General features: G+C 54.5%; 1 protein-coding gene across 2 annotated transcripts in view; it reads left to right on the top strand.

Moving 5' to 3' along the window:
* Nucleotides 1–15,221, top strand: part of NCKAP1L (NCK associated protein 1 like) — a 92,089-nt gene that overhangs the window by 62,877 nt on the left and 13,991 nt on the right. For both annotated transcript variants that reach the window (XM_030546195.1, XM_030546194.1), the window contains exons 27-29: nt 9,904–9,997; nt 12,065–12,181; nt 13,414–13,523. In XM_030546195.1, coding sequence (XP_030402055.1) covers nt 9,904–9,997; nt 12,065–12,181; nt 13,414–13,523 — 321 coding nt within the window. The remainder of the gene's footprint in view (nt 1–9,903; nt 9,998–12,064; nt 12,182–13,413; nt 13,524–15,221) is intronic.

Here is a 15,221-nt window from a genome sequence, read left to right as displayed (position 1 = left end):
ATCAGCAATGCAGCACAGAGAAGGAGTGAGTGGAACTCATTTTGCACCGGTAGTGAGGGAGCGAATGCCTCCAGAGCCACAAAGCTATTACAGGGAAGTAGGACTGGAGGTTCCCGGCAGAATGGAGGGGTGAGGAGAATGGTAATGGGGTTACTCACCTCCAGCAGGCACGGGAGGACAGTAATCACAGGCTCAGCACTGCCAAATGGGCCTTACCAGATCGCGAGGCGATAACGTGGCCGGGGCTGAGGCTGAGAGCTGGACATTGAAGTCAGGAAAACCCACCCCACCCAGGCGTGACTTGGGGCTTGACACAGGGGCAAAGGAAGCCAAGCTGCAGGGGCTGTGTTGTGCTGGAATTTGCAGCTGGCTCAGCTGCCAGGCAGGGGCCGTGCTGGAGCACACGTGGGGGAGCAGCTCTCTGATGTACACGCTGGGGCCGTGGCACATCTGGTGCTGTGGAGCTCCAGCTGAGCTAGCCGAGAATGACCTTGCAGAGTGCAGACAAGCCTGGGCTTCAGGGGCCTGGCGCCTGGGGATGTGAATGACCCCACAAGGAGGGGCTCCCTTGTTATCCCCATGTTGCAGTGGGGGAAGTTGCAGTGCAGAGGGAGGGGAAGTGACTCGCCAAAGGTCGCCAGTCAGTCAGTGGCAGAGCCAGGAATGGAACCCAGGAGTCCTGCCTCCCTCCTCCTGGCACAAGCACTAGGCCCCAGATTCCTGTAGGTGCAGCTCAAAGGCAGGAGCCATCGGTACGAGCTCATTATCTTGCTCCATACCATGAGCTCGGCTCCTGAGACATGAAGGCAACTGTCCGTCCATCTGTGTGTGTGTGTGTCCTGGCTGTCCATCTGCCTCGCTCAGTGTCAGGTCTGTGGGTCTGTCTCTCTCTGGGCTGCCTGCATCTCTCCCTTAAGCTGTCTAAAGAACAAGCCCATCTGAGTGATGTGAATTCAGGGCCCTGTCCTTGGAGAGCCTGGACAGCCCCCTCCCCCTGCTTCTCCCCAGCGGGCGCAGCCCATCCAGCCCCCATCAGTCTCCTCCTCCCTGAGGATTAGGGCTTGCTCATAGCCAGCAGGGAGGCTGAGATCCCAACCAGGAGGCCAGATAGTGGGCACAGGCCACCACCACAGACACTAGAAGCTGGACTGAGACCCTGGGACCCAGTCCCCCCAGCAGTAAGGGCTGTGGAATCACTGGGAGTCACTCATGTTCCCACCAACTCTGGAACCTACCACTGCTGCACCGCTCCATCACATCCCACTGCCAGCCCTGCGCCCCACGCTGCCCTGGATTTACCTGCCACCACTCTGGTACCAGCTCCTGGCCAGTCTCTCAGGTCCATGATGCAGACGGAGAAAGAGCCTGTGTGGCTGCCTCTGACAGATGGAGGTAGGGAAGGAACCTCCAAGGGCTGGACCTAGGGCCAGATCATGCTAGGCTCTCCCCTTCTTACTGGGAAGGGGCTCTGCGGGTCACACTGGGTCATGGGCAAATCTGGGGCAGCCTAGTGCCCAGTTGCATTGCTGCACGGAGGGATGGAATGCAGCTCACCCGGCCAGTGTCAGCAAATCGCCACTTCCCTAGTGTAGCTGGACCCTGTGTCTGGGACAGGTGCTGGCTGGTGAGCTGCACTGATTGGGCTGAGCCTTCCCTCTCTCGGTGCCATTCACAGCCCTCTCCAGTGTCGCTGGCGTGTCCTACCCGGTGACAGCCTGTCAGCTCAGCAACTGCCATGAGGGTGACAGCAGGTTTCCGGATGCCTTAGAGCTGAGCCGGTTACCAGAGGGAGGCTTGCACAGAAGAGCAATGCAGCTGGCACTGGCATTGCCTTGGCTGTCACCTCTGGGGGGCATTTCCTCTCTACCCCCTCTCTTTGGATCCAGGCCCAGCCTCCTCGCTAGGCAGGTGGGGTCCCACTTCCACTTATTGCCCTGCCATTTGCACTGCTGCCCCCAGACAGCCTGGATTCAGAGGCTCGAAGACCTGGTGGACTGGAGACAACTGACAGCTCCCGCTACGGCACACTCCCGTACGTCACGGGGGCTTGGAGAGGACTTGGAGAGGTTCCGTCAGCCGGCGACTGTGATAGTTGTGGTGGGTCATGAATGGCCTAGTGCTGGGAGCCACAGCTGGGCAGCGTCATGCCTTGCAGAGCAGACGCAAGTCCCGCTATGCATCTCAGTCTGAGGGCAGCTGCCCCTCTGACTGAGCTGTCATAATGGGTCAGGGGCTGCACCCTTCGGGGGTTAGCCTGGCTGGGTTAGGTACCTTGGGCTGGGTAGGGGTGTCACCTCTCCTGGATCTGGGCTGGATCGGCATCTCCTCCTACCCTGAGGGGCATGTCAATTGCTCCTCTCAACCGTTTATCATGCTTATTGCAAATAAAGGGCAGCTGTCCTCCAGGTATAGATTCCCAGAGTTCCCCGCAGGTGAGACTCACCAGCCTTCCATGGCCCTAGATCCCTGTGTTCTTGGTGAGGCCTCTGGGATAGGCTGGAGCCTGCCTCCTTCCCACAGCGAGGACAGAACACATGGGGGATCAGTGGGATCCTTTAAGGACTAGAATCCTCTTCCAGCCACGTGTGGCCAGAGCGCTGCACTCTGCCTGTGCCGGGGTCACCTTTAATGCCCAACATTAGTTCTAATTAGGGAGGCCACCTGTCCTGTTTTTTAAGGGATGTCTCTTATTTGGTGTGTCATGTCCCATTACTGTGGTCCAATTAATGCTGCTAAGAAGTGTTTGACCAGAGGCAGAGTGTTCCAAAGGACTGGTCCTGCACTGGGGCACAGAGCTGGGATCTGGGGTAATGAACACAGAGCCCTAACGTTAGCTCTGCCCATTTAGTTTCCATCCACGTGACCTTTGTGACCTGGAGATGTAGATGGTCACTAGTCCTACTCATTGTTAGTATCGGCATGGGCTCTCGCTCCCCATGTGCTGCTTTTCCTTTAGGGTGTAATAGACAATGATCCGCCATGTAGGATTTGAGAGAAATGGAGCTGAAATCCTTGAGACAGAACCTTGTTATCTAGGAAATCCTACAGGCTCTGAAGAGCCCTTTCAGTGAGCACACATGAAATCCCAATAGACCTGACCACGGTCTCCAGGGCCCTTCCACAGGTGCTCACAGCCCATAGAACCCGACCATGTTCCCCAGGGCTCTTCCATAGGGGCTCATAGCCTGCAGAACCCGACCGCGGTCTCCAGGGCTCTTCCATAGGAGCTCACAGCCCATAGAACCTGACTGTGTTCCCCGGGGCTCTCCCATAGGTGCTCATAGCCCGTACAACCCGACCACGGTCTCCAGGGCTCTTCCATAGGAGCTCACAGCTCATAGACCTGACTGTGTTCCCCAGGGCTCTTCCATAGGGGCTCATAGCCCGTAGAACCCGACCACAGTCTCGGGGGCTCTTCCATAGAAGCTCACAGCCCATAGAACCCAACTGTGTTCCCTGGGGCTCTTCCATAGGAGCTCACAGCCCATAGAACCCGACCCTGGTCGCCGGGGCTCTTCCATAGGAGCTCACATCTCATAGAACCCGACTGTGTTCCCCGGGGCTCTTCCATAGGAGCTCACAGCCCATAGAACCCGACCATGGTCTCCGGGGCTCTTCCATAGGAGCTCACAGCCCATAGAACCCAACTGTGTTCCCTGGGGCTCTTCCATAGGAGCTCACAGCCCATAGAACCCGACCGTGGTCGCCGGGGCTCTTCCATAGGAGCTCACAGCCCATAGAACCCGACCGTGGTCGCCGGGGCTCTTCCATAGGAGCTCACAGCCCATAGAACCCGACCATGGTCTCCGGGGCTCTTCCACAGGAGCTCACATCTCATAGAACCCAACTGTGTTCCCTGGGGCTCTTCCATAGGAGTTCACAGCCCATAGAACCCGACCGTGGTCGCCGGGGCTCTTCCATAGGAGCTCACAGCCCATAGAACCCGACCGCAGTCTCCGGGGCTCTTCCATAGGAGTTCACAGCCAGCACTTAGCTGTTCAGATTCCAGGCACCCTCTCCTTTTTTCTGGATGCTCAACTGCACTTTCCTCTTTGTTAGTTTCTGTTTTTAACCTGTCAAGGGATTTGTCTGGGGATTGTGCTGCAGTGAAATGACCGTTTCCTAGGGGATGGAGGAGGGTAGCTGTGTGGTTAAGGCTTTGGACTAAGATTTGAGAGATCTGGGTCTAATTCCCAGTTTATCCATAGACTCTGTGTACGTGACCTTATGCAAGGCACTTAATTCATCCTGTGCCTCTGTGTGGAACAGAGAGTTCCCTCCTCTCGGGGGGCAGGAGGAGAGGCTGTTAAGCAGGTGCTCGGTACGAGGATGATGAGCTGGATAGTTGCCTAGGTAGAGTTGCCTGGTGTCCATTGCGGTGGTGCTGCAGGTAACTCAGTGTTGCATGGACAGATCTCCCTGCCAGCTGTTGTCTCACACAAGGCGAGAAGGCTCATGCTGTCAGATAGAGCTGCTGTGGACCAGGTTCAGATTATGCCATTCACCCTCCCCCATGTGTGACCAGTGTTTCCTGTGTCATCTCATGTCTTGCTGCAGCATTGCCAAGCTGTGACCTTCCTTCTCTGCTCACCTGGCCAGAACTCTCCCCTAATGCCGCAGCTACCACATGCCCCTCCTGGCCTGGATGCCTGTAGTTCCCCTACACTCCCACATCCATTTGGAATGCTGCTGCTAAGGTCATGTGCCTGGGTTGTTGCCCAGGCCACGGCACCCCTCCTTTGGCCACCCCTCTTCCAACACAGACATCTACCCTCACACTGGCAAATCCTTCCCCTCCTCCACCCTGCACAGCTTAATCCCGACTTCTCACTACCTACTATCATATCACAAGCTCAGAGAGACCCTGCCCTCCTTAGCCTGATTCCCCACAGTCCCCTCCACGCTCCATTCCCTGAGCAGATCCATAAAGCCAGCAGCTCATCCTGCTTTGAATCCCCTGGGCGCCCCGCTCTGCAATGATGCAGATAGGAAACTGAAAGCTGGTGCTTGTTAGACTGGTGGAGAGCTGCCCTCACATTGCTGTCTGGCCACAGATAGAGTGCAGAGCTGTTACTGCCACTAGGCCCCTCCTTAGCCCACAAAATCCTTGGGGCAGCGATTCTCATTCATTCATCTGTGCAGCACCTGGTGCCCTGGTCTTGACTGAGCCTTTAGGTACTGTTGTAACATAAGTGATAAATAACCATTATCTCAGTGTGTCCACAACACTCCCCTTCCTGGAGAAGAGACCACCCTATCCTCCGCCCCTGTGACCCAAGGACCTTTTGGTGCCAGCTGGCAGAGGGGGACATAGAGGGACAAGGTTGCCCTGAGTTCACCAAAAGAAAGCCATGTAAGGTGTCTGCTTACAGCCTGTCACACACATCAATCATTACGAGACCTATGTGCAGAAAATATGTGAGGAGTTCTGGGTATATGCTGAAAATTATGTGCTCTCAGCATTATTGTTAAAAGCCGGTCAGTCATGCTTGGAGACAAACTCCTCCAGACAGGAGGTGGGAGACCCTATCGCCCTGGGGCATTGTGTGTGTCACACCAGAAGTCTCTTAGTGAAGTGAGGCAAATGCTAATGAAGAGCTGGCAGAGATTTCAGAAGCAAAGGAACAGGAAGAGGTAGACAGTGGGGGATGGGGGCCTGTTTTCAGGAGAAGATCAGAGTTCTGCTCTGGTATTTCTGGGCATGCAGAGAGACACTGGTGACGTGAAGCTGCTAGCAGGGTCGATCTGATGAAGGGGGTCCCAGCCATGCTGGTTGAAAAGGCCTGGAGGTAAACTTGGCTGCAGGAGACAGCCTGGCTTGTGGGTTAAGTTGAGGCTCTAGAAAGTTTTATGTGTAATCCTGTGTTTCCAGTCCTCATACCTACTGCCATTGGAGTCTGTGATAATAAACTCGTTCTCGTTTTCACTGTGGCTGTAGCTAAGTGCGGTTTGTTAAGCGGAGTGGTGATCCTGAGTTCAGAGCACTTTGCTGGTGTGCACTGTTCCTTGGGGAGCAGACTCGGAGGGTTCTGTGATCGTTCTGGATCAAGGCTGAGCCCTCCAGAGGAATGCTCAGAGGACTCAGGGCTGGTATATGCCTATCGCTGACCTGTACAGACAGAGTGAGGCTGGGGCAGGCCTGGGAGGCCAGGCTTGTGCTGTCAGAGGCTGGTGGAGTCACGGAGCTGATCCACAGCAGGCACAGACAATACTCTCACACTAAGAGCAAGTGGTTGTGAAGCGTCTGGGTACTGCTGGGGAGCGTCACAGTGGCATAGTTGGCCGGATCTATACTCAATTTGCAGGCTAGCTAAGGGTCACACTCCAGGCACTTGTATACAGTTAACGTAGATACCCGGAGGCTCAAGGTAGAGAAAAGGCTGTGGTTTGTTGTTCTCAGTGTGTTTCTTTTGAGTAAGGGAATGGAGTAGCAGGAAAGGCAGGGTCATGCTGGAGGCACCAGGAAGCAACGAGAAGAGTTGCTCACTCCCAGACACAGCACAGACACACCTGTACAGTGCACAGACTCCCAGAGCTGCTCTCCCTGGAGCCCTGGCCAGCTCCCACGGGCACAAGTTCCAAGCTGGACACAGGGCACGGTGCGATCAGACCAGGCACAGGTTCCTGGCTGGACACAAGGCACTGCGCGGTCAGGACGGGCACAAGCTCCAGGCTGGACACAGGGCGTGGCGCGGTCAGACCAGGCATGGGTTCCCGGCTGGACACAGGGCACGGTGCGGTCAGGCCGGGCACAAGCTCCAGGCTGGACACAGAGCATGGCAAAGTCAGACCTAGGCAAGGCGCCTGTCTCAAGTACCTTAGCTTTAATCCACTCCTCGGGGTCTCTGCATGGCTGCTGCGAAGCATAATTCCCAGCTCAGGGATATCTACATGCGCTAGCCTTCTACTAGCTAGGGCACTAAAAATAGCAGTGTGGTGGCACAGGATGTGCGAGGGGGAGCTATGCTCCTGTTTGAAACCCTAGGTCCATACTTGGGGGGCAGCCCTTTGTGACACGGCCATCCAGCCAGCTGCACTGGTGTAAATCGTGTCTAAAGTAGGGTCTTGTAGCAGGGGCTAATATTAAGCCACTTCTGCCACAGTTTGGGTCCAGTAACTCCCTGCTGTGCTGCGGGACACCCCAGAGAGCAGCGCTCTCAGCAACTGGTCCCAGCTTGCTGCTCCTTTCCACTGTGTTCTGCATGTTTTCAGGGAGAAAGTCCTGACTGCTGCCCCACAGCCTCCTGCAACAGGGTTTCTGATCCCCACCAGGCTTCATTTGCTTCACCCTCTGGTGCCTCACACATTCCATTGTCTACATCCCAGTGGGCTCTGGGCCCCCAGCTCCTCTGCATGGAAGGGAGACGCTCCCAGAGGAACAACAGGTCTGTCTGGCCCCTGCTAGCCTGTTGCAGGAGGCTGTGGCAATATGTGGCAGAAGGGGCTTGTTTCTTCCTGGCTGATAGCTGCCCATGGCCTGCTGACCAGGCACTCACAGCAGCTGCTATGTTTTCCCCAGGGCCGCCCGGGGGGGGCAAGTGGGGCAATTTGCCCCAGGCCCCGGGCTCTGCAGGGGCCCCCAAGAGAACGGGCAAGGCTCCCACCCTAGCCTGACCCCGCCTCTGCCCCTCACCCGGAGCCTCAATGGATCCAGCAGCGTCCCTGAACAGCAGGGCACTGTGGCTCCGGCGGGACTCCTGAGCTCCCAGCCCTTACCATGTGGTTCTGAGCGGGGCAGAGCTCAGGAGCCCCGCCGGAGCCATGCCGCACCGCTGTTCAGGGACACTGCTGGATACAATGCGCTAAGGCTCTGGGTGAGCTGGGTGCCAGGGGTAAGGGGCCGGGGCCGGGGGGGTTGGCTAAGGGGCAGGAAGTCCTGGGGACAGTCAGGACACAGGGAGGGGGCAGAGGTGGGGGGGGGGCGGTCAGGGGACAGGGAATGGGGGGGTTGGATTGTGGGCATTCCGGGGGTTTGTCAGGACTCAGTGGGGGGGGTGGATAGGGGTCGGGGCAGTCAGGGGACAGGGAGCAGGGGTGGGGTCCCAGGGTGGTGGTGGTGGTGGGTCTCTGGGGGATGGTGCGGGGGCAAGGAACACGATAGGTCGGGGATTCTGAGGGGGGTGGGCAGTTGGGGGGCAGGAAGTAGGGGGGTCAGACAGGGGGCAGGGCCAGGCTGTTTGGGAGGCACAGCCTTCCCTACCCTAAAGCTCATTCAACAGTTTGAGGCTTGCAGAAGAGCCAAGCTGTTAGCTTTTCCATTAGGGCTCCCATCTGTTTTACTTCTCAAATACCAAATTATAGTCTATATTTAATTTCAGTGCTATAGGGATATTCATGTCAGGGGAGAGTATCTTCATTTAAAATTAGCCACTGGGGGAGGGATCACATGAGAAGAGCAATATCCTACGCCACCTACCTCCTTCCCGACCCTACCAAGGGACACCCCCCCCCCCCGGCATTCCCTGGGGCTTCAGAGGATTTAATTCAGTGGTTCTCAGACTTTTTTGTCCTGGTGACCCCATTCACATAGCAAACCTCTGAGTGCAGCCCCCCCTCCATAGATTGAAAACACTTTTTTACATATTTAACACTATTATAAATGCTGGAGGCAAAGCGGGGTTTGAGGTGGAGGTTGACAGCTCGCGACCCCCAGTAATAACCTTGTGACCCCCTGAGGGGTCCCGACCCCCAGTTTGAGAACCCCTGGGGTAAGTTAATTTTAGCACCCTGTGTCCATTCACATGCATGTGCTATTTTGAGCATGTCAGTTTTCACAACATAGGCTCATCCCAGATTCTGGAACAAGCTCAAATGCTCAGTTCGTGGAGTTTGTACATAAGCTTTACTAAAGACAAACCCACAGTAACCGTCTCCAGTGTGTGAGGGACCCCATGGAGCCAGTCTCTACGAAACAGCTAAATGCATGGAGGTTAAGTCCATTAATGGCTATTAGCCAGGATGAGTAACGAATGGTGTCCCTAGCCTCTGTTTGTCAGAGGGTGGAGATGGATGGCAGGGGAGAGATCACTTGATCATTACCTGTAGGTTCACTCCCTCTGGGGCACTTGACATTGGCCATTGTCACTAGACAGGATACTGGGCTGGATGGACCTTTGGTTTGACACAGTATGGCTGTTCTTATGTTCTAACCTAAATGAACCCAAAGTTATGGAGACAGATATGAGTCAAGGAAGCCAGCAGAGTATGAGAAACCTGGAAAAATCTCTGACTGGGTGGGCTCAGGCCTTTGGTCACAAGCTGAGGTGGTTCAAAAGTTTTCGATTTTTTTAAGCAGAATTTTTTAGTGTTTCTTTAAACAATCAAACACAGCAAGCAGCAAACATTTGGCTGCACACTTCTGAAACCCCAAACCATATTCAGGTTTTGGCAGACTAATTTCAGCTTTTTAATTAAAAAAAACCACAACAAATTTTGAAGAAAGGCAGACATTGTCCATGATTTTTTTCTGCTTTTTAAAAATCCCTAGTTTTCGATCCAAAAAAAGTTTTGACGGAAAATGTTTGTCCAACCCTTTTAATGAGCTTTAGTGCCTTTGAGCACTAGCTGATGCTGAGAACCAGCGATACCTTGTAAAGAAGTTTTCTCAAAGCTGGATTTGTGCCGAGATGCGGAAGGTTTATTTTTCCCAGGGCTCCCCCTGGCAGGGAGCAAGTGGGGCAATTTGCCTGGGCCCTGCAGGGGCCTCCACGAGAATATAGTATTGCAATTTTTTTTATGGATGGGGCCCCCAAAATTGCTTTGCCTCAGGCCCCCTGAATCCTCTGGGCGGCCCTGTGTTTTCCCCGTAAACATGCAGCTGGTTCATTACATGGAGTGGAAGCGAGGGAGCCTGGGAGCTCTCCAGCCTTGCTGACATCCTCCCTTCTCCTGGCTTTCCCCCAGGTCACCTTGAGCATCTTCGAGCTTGCCACGGCTGCCGGGATCCCATGCGACATTGACCCAGCCCTGGTGACTGCACTTTCCAACCTGAAGACAGGTAAGAGCCAGGCTGGGAGCTGCCAGGCCGGGTCACAGCAGGGTCCCTCTAGCCCAGTTTCCCAGCGCTGACACCGCCCTGGGTTCTGGCTGCACTCACACATTCAGTCGTGTTTTAACATGTGATTGTGAATCGTGACCCACGCTTCTGTCCCAGCTCACACACACGTACGTTAGAGACATTTGTGTCTGGAACAATACTAAGCTTCCACAAAGGAGGGGCTCTGGAGGGGGTCGGCCCTGTCTACACTAGAAAGTGGTAGCGTTTTAACACTCCCAGTCTAGTCAAAGCAATACATTCCCACGCAGCATGAATGCAGTTATTTCAGTTTAAAGAGGCTTTGTGCCAGTACAGCTATTCCCCCCTAAGGCTGGTGCCCGTGTGACTATAACAGTACAGTATCACCCCCCACACCTAACAGACCCAAAACAGGACACTTTCAAGTGAGGGCCTGTCAAGTATAATTCCCAATTCTGGACCTTAGCGTCCAAAATATGGGTGCTAGCATGAATTCCCCTAAGCTTAATTACCAGCTTAGATCTGATAGGCTGCCACCAATCAGGACTTAGAGTAGAGCGCCTGACAGACTCTGGTCTCCCCCAAAAACCTTCCCTGGGGGTCCCAAGACCCAAGTTCCTTGAGTCTCACAACAAAGGGAAATAAACCATTCCCTTCCCCCTCCCTTCTTCCTCCCAGCTCCTTCCCGCCCTGGGAACACTAGGCGATACTGTGAATCAATTCCTTGAAACACAACACAGAGAGATCGAGTTTCTCTCTCCCCCTCACCCAGAGGCAATACAAATTTACCTTTCCCTCCTTGCTTCCCACCAATTCCCTGGTATATGCAGATTCAATTTCTTTGAGCCTTAATTAGGAGAGAAAAATCAACAGATCTTAAAAGCAAAACTTTTAATAAAAAAGAAAAAAAAAGTAAAAGGTTTATCTCTGCACTGTAGATGGTAAACAGTTACAGAGTCTTTCAACTTATAAACAATAGAAAGAAACTTTCTCCAGCAGAAACACAATTTAAGCTACTTCCAGCAAGTACACATATGTAAATAAAAAAAAGCAAATTAAAAGACTATGACCGCCTTTTCTTACTTACAATTCTGAATAGATAAAAGACTGTAGCAAAGAGATTGGCAGAAACCTGGTTGCACCTCTAGTCCCGTCCAGGACCCAGGGAGAACAAAGCCAAACCCCAAACCCACAAACAAGGCTTCCCTCCATGAGATTTGAAAGTATCTTGTCTCCTGATTGGTCCTCTGGTCAGGTGTTTGCAGGTCACTGTTTGTTAACCCTTTATAGGTGAAAGAGACATTCACCCTTAGCTATCTGTTTATGACAGGGCCAGGTCTTAGTTAGTCAAGTGCTTTGACGATACAAGTGCTAAGGTGACCTTGAACAAGTCACTGCCCTGCTCTGTGCCTCAGTTTCCCCTCTGTAAAATGGAAATGATGATAGTGACCTTTGGGTTCTCTTCATTAAGGGCTTGTTATTAGCAGAAGCTCATAATAAGGGGGAATTGCCTTACCCTGAAGCATCTGGTGCCCGAGGCAGAACCCGTCACTAACTCTGGAGTAGCTGCCTCCATGCAATGAGTGAAGCCAGTAAAGATTTGGGCAAGGATGACACATACACCTTAATAACACATGTAGCATTGTCACAGGTCCTGCAGCTGATCCAGGGATGTTCCAGGGACACAGCTGGGATTCCCGTGGCTCTGGTCCCCTGGCTGTCTGCACGTCGCCCACCAGCCTGGGACACCCAAGGGAGCTCTCCCTTCCCCCACCACTTTGGTAGTTTTTTCCATGGTACACATGCAGCTTCAAGCGAATCTGAGCAGTGTCAGTTCTGTTCAGCAAAACTCAAAGCTCCGGAGCAGCAGGGACTTGGCTCCATCTATCAGATAATTTACTGGCCTGTCACAGCCGCTGGGTGATTTTCTATATATATATATATTTGTAAGTCTGTCGAGTAGCCAAGCCGAAGAGAAGAATGGAGAGCGTAAACCGAGCTTATTACTGAAATCTCTGGTTGTGCATCTTCTCCCTCTCTGCCTGATAGACAGTTCATCCCCTGAGGAGGAGTACAAGTCAGCCTGTCTGCTGCTGGTCTTCGTGGCTGTATCTCTGCCGCTCCTCGCCTCCGACCCCTTCTCTGTGTACAACGTCGAGATGGACGGTAAGAGGCTGGGACGGGCTGTTTTCCAAACACCGGAATCTGTTCACCCGCCACACATGCCGATTAATGGCCCAGTGGCACTGTCTGCGCTTTTTTTGTCACTGCTCCATGACTAGATCCCCACCTGCCCTTCAGGGGGCACCCCAGGCCACCACACTGCTTTCCTGGGTGAATGGCCCTGCGGCTGGGGGGAACGCTCAGGCTGCAGGGCAGTTTGTGGAAGTTCTTGTTACAAAACACACACTCCCAGGAAACAGGCCCTTGTTTCACGTGTTGTTCCACACTCAACCTCAACCTGCATTAGTGGAAAGGCTCAGTGAGGTCCTGGAGCTGTTGAACACAGGCCTGGCTCACATTTCAATGGAACTTGCCCCAGCTGACATGTTTAATTATTTCCATAAGTCATTTGTCGAGAAAAATACAGACATGAACAAAGAAAAAGACCCAAGTCTCCCTGCTGGGACAGAGCTGCTTGCGCAGGTCGTATCAGTGACATGCAGGGGAGTTTGCAGCATTAGACCCTGATCCTGCCCCAGGAACACAGGACTGGAAGGACCCTTGCGTCCCAACCCCTGCTATTGCCAGTAGCCGCGTCAGAGCATCCCCTTCCTAAACATCTCAAGCTCCATCTTCCAACCCAAAACTCCTTCCTCTGGCAGTTAGAAACCTGCTTCTCATTTCCAGCCTCCGTTTATCCCTGGCCAGTTCATACCCGACTCCAGGGGTTCCTGTGCCACCCTTGTCTTCCCTGGCATTCGCCCCCGAAGGGTTTGCAGAGAGCGGCCCCCTCCCTCTCCACCTCACTTGTTGGACCAAGCCAGTCTCCTCTGTAAGATCAGCTCACCATCCCTGGCCATCGTAGAAGCCCTTCTCTGCACCTTGTTCCCATCAGCAAGGGTGGCCACAGCTGCACTCGGTATTCCGGAGGCAGTCTCCCCAGTGCCATGTCAATGGCATGAATACTTTCCTAGCTCTGCTGCCAATACCTCCTCAGACCGTAAGCACTGGAGTCACCCCAGTGACTTCAGTGAGGCTGAGATGCACATGTGTAAGTGCTCCCAGGATCAGGCCCTTAGAGGCAGGCTTGGTGTCTTTGGAGCAGTGCAGCACCCAGCCCGCTGTTGATCACTCAGGGTACTGGAGGTGCTGTAAGGAGACAAGCACAGCCTCTCTGCCCAGCCGCAGTTTAGTGCTCTGTGAGTGCCAAGCCCCCTGTCTCCTTCTCCCCGCAGGTTACAGCAACAATATCCACTGCCTGGCCAAAGCCATCATCCACGTGTCTGCTGCGCTCTTCACCATCCACAGCAAGAACATCGAGACACACCTCAAGGAGTTCCTGCTGGTGAGAGGTCTCATTCCACACAGCGGGCTTGTGCGCCAGGTGTACTGCCCCCGAGGGCATGCTGGAGTACTGCACCCAAGGGTGAACTGAATGGGGTGCTCTCCAGCCGAACTGGTGCTCGCAGGATGTGGGTTATGATGTGCTCAGTGAATTCAGAGCTGCATCTCGCTGCTAGGTGGGCTGTGCCTGAAACAGTTTGTTTATTCTCCAACTGGTCCAGCCCAGGTACATGGGAATGACCAGAGATTCAGCTACTCCAGTGTCCTGCTTGACAGCTGGTAACTTCCAGCTGTTAAGGACAGAAGGGGCCATTCTGATCACCCAGTCTGAGCTCCTGCCTAGCACCGGCCAGAGAGCCTCACCCACAGTGACCACAGCAAATACCGCCTGCGTCCCACGAGGTGGGTCATCATTGGCCCCCTTCTAGGCACAGGGCCGCCCGGGGGGGGGGACGACAAGTGGGGAATTTTGCCCCAGGCCCTGGGCCCTGCAGGGGCCCCCATGAGAGTTTTTCGGGGCCCCTGGAGCGGGGTCCTTCACTCACTCCACGGGCCCCGGGCCCCTGGAGCTTCTTCTGCTCCCAGTCTTCGCCGGTGGGGGGGTCCTTCCACTCCGGGGTGGAAGGACCCCCCGCTACCGAATTACCACCGAAGCAGGGCCCGCCACCGAAGTGCAGTCAGGTCTTCGGCGGTAATTTGGCAGTGGGGGGCCCTTCTGTTCTGGGACCTGCTGCCGATGTGCCCCGAAGACCCGGCACTTCAGCCGTGGGTCCTGGAACGGAAGGACCCCCCACCATGGGTCTTCGGGGCACTTCAGCGGCAGGTCCCAGAGTGGAAGGACTCCCCACCACCAAATTGCCACCAAAGACCCGGAGCGGAAGAAGCTCCGAGGCCCCAGACCCCTCAAGAGTTTTCCGGGGCCCCCAGAGAGAGTGAAGGATCCCGCTCCAGGGGCCCCGAAACACTCTCGTGGGGGCCCCTGCGGAGCCCAGGGCAAATTGCCCCACTTGCTTCCCCGCCCCCTGGGCAGCCCTGCATCCACATGGGGTGTTCATGTGCCTGAGAGCTCCATGGGGTCTTGTCATTATCCAAAGGTGACTTGAGGTCAGGATCTACTCTGATCGCTGAAGGGAGTGTGGGCCCAGGGTAGAGCAGCAGTCTGGGAGGCAGGACTCTGGGCTTCTATTTTGAGGAATACAGTGTGGACTATTGGTTAGAGCTGGGGCCTGGTAGTCAGGATTCCTGGGTTCTATTCCTTATCCACTGCGGGAGTTGGGCAAGTCCCTTCTCTTGGCCCCTGTTTTTACCTTTCTGTAAAAGGGGGTGATACTGAGCCGGTTGTGGGTGTACATTGACATGTGCAAAGTGCTTTGAGATGCTAGAGGCAGACAGGGGCTGAAGGTGAGTGAGAGCTGAGGACATCAAATCGAGCTCTTATGGCCAGCCCAGGGCAAGTCCCATCTCAGTGGCTTGCAGCTGGGGGGGTTAGAGCTGCCAGCCACATTTATAAGAATGACTTGGGGGGCCACTGTTTGTGGGTTCCAACTCAAGGCCCCTGGGCCTGATTTCTAGAAGGTGCTGAGCATCCACTGCTTGTATTGGTTTTAGCTGGTGTTTTAGCTGCTCAGCACCCCTCAAAATCAGAGCTGGGGTAGGTGGTATACGCTGTGGGGGGTGGAGTATCTTCAGCACAGATGAG

This window comes from Gopherus evgoodei, unplaced genomic scaffold, assembly GCF_007399415.2.
Source record: "Gopherus evgoodei ecotype Sinaloan lineage unplaced genomic scaffold, rGopEvg1_v1.p scaffold_42_arrow_ctg1, whole genome shotgun sequence".
Lineage (NCBI taxonomy): Eukaryota > Metazoa > Chordata > Testudines > Testudinidae > Gopherus > Gopherus evgoodei.
The sequence above is the reverse complement of the archived record's forward strand: the minus strand, read 5'-3'. Positions and strand labels throughout refer to the sequence as shown.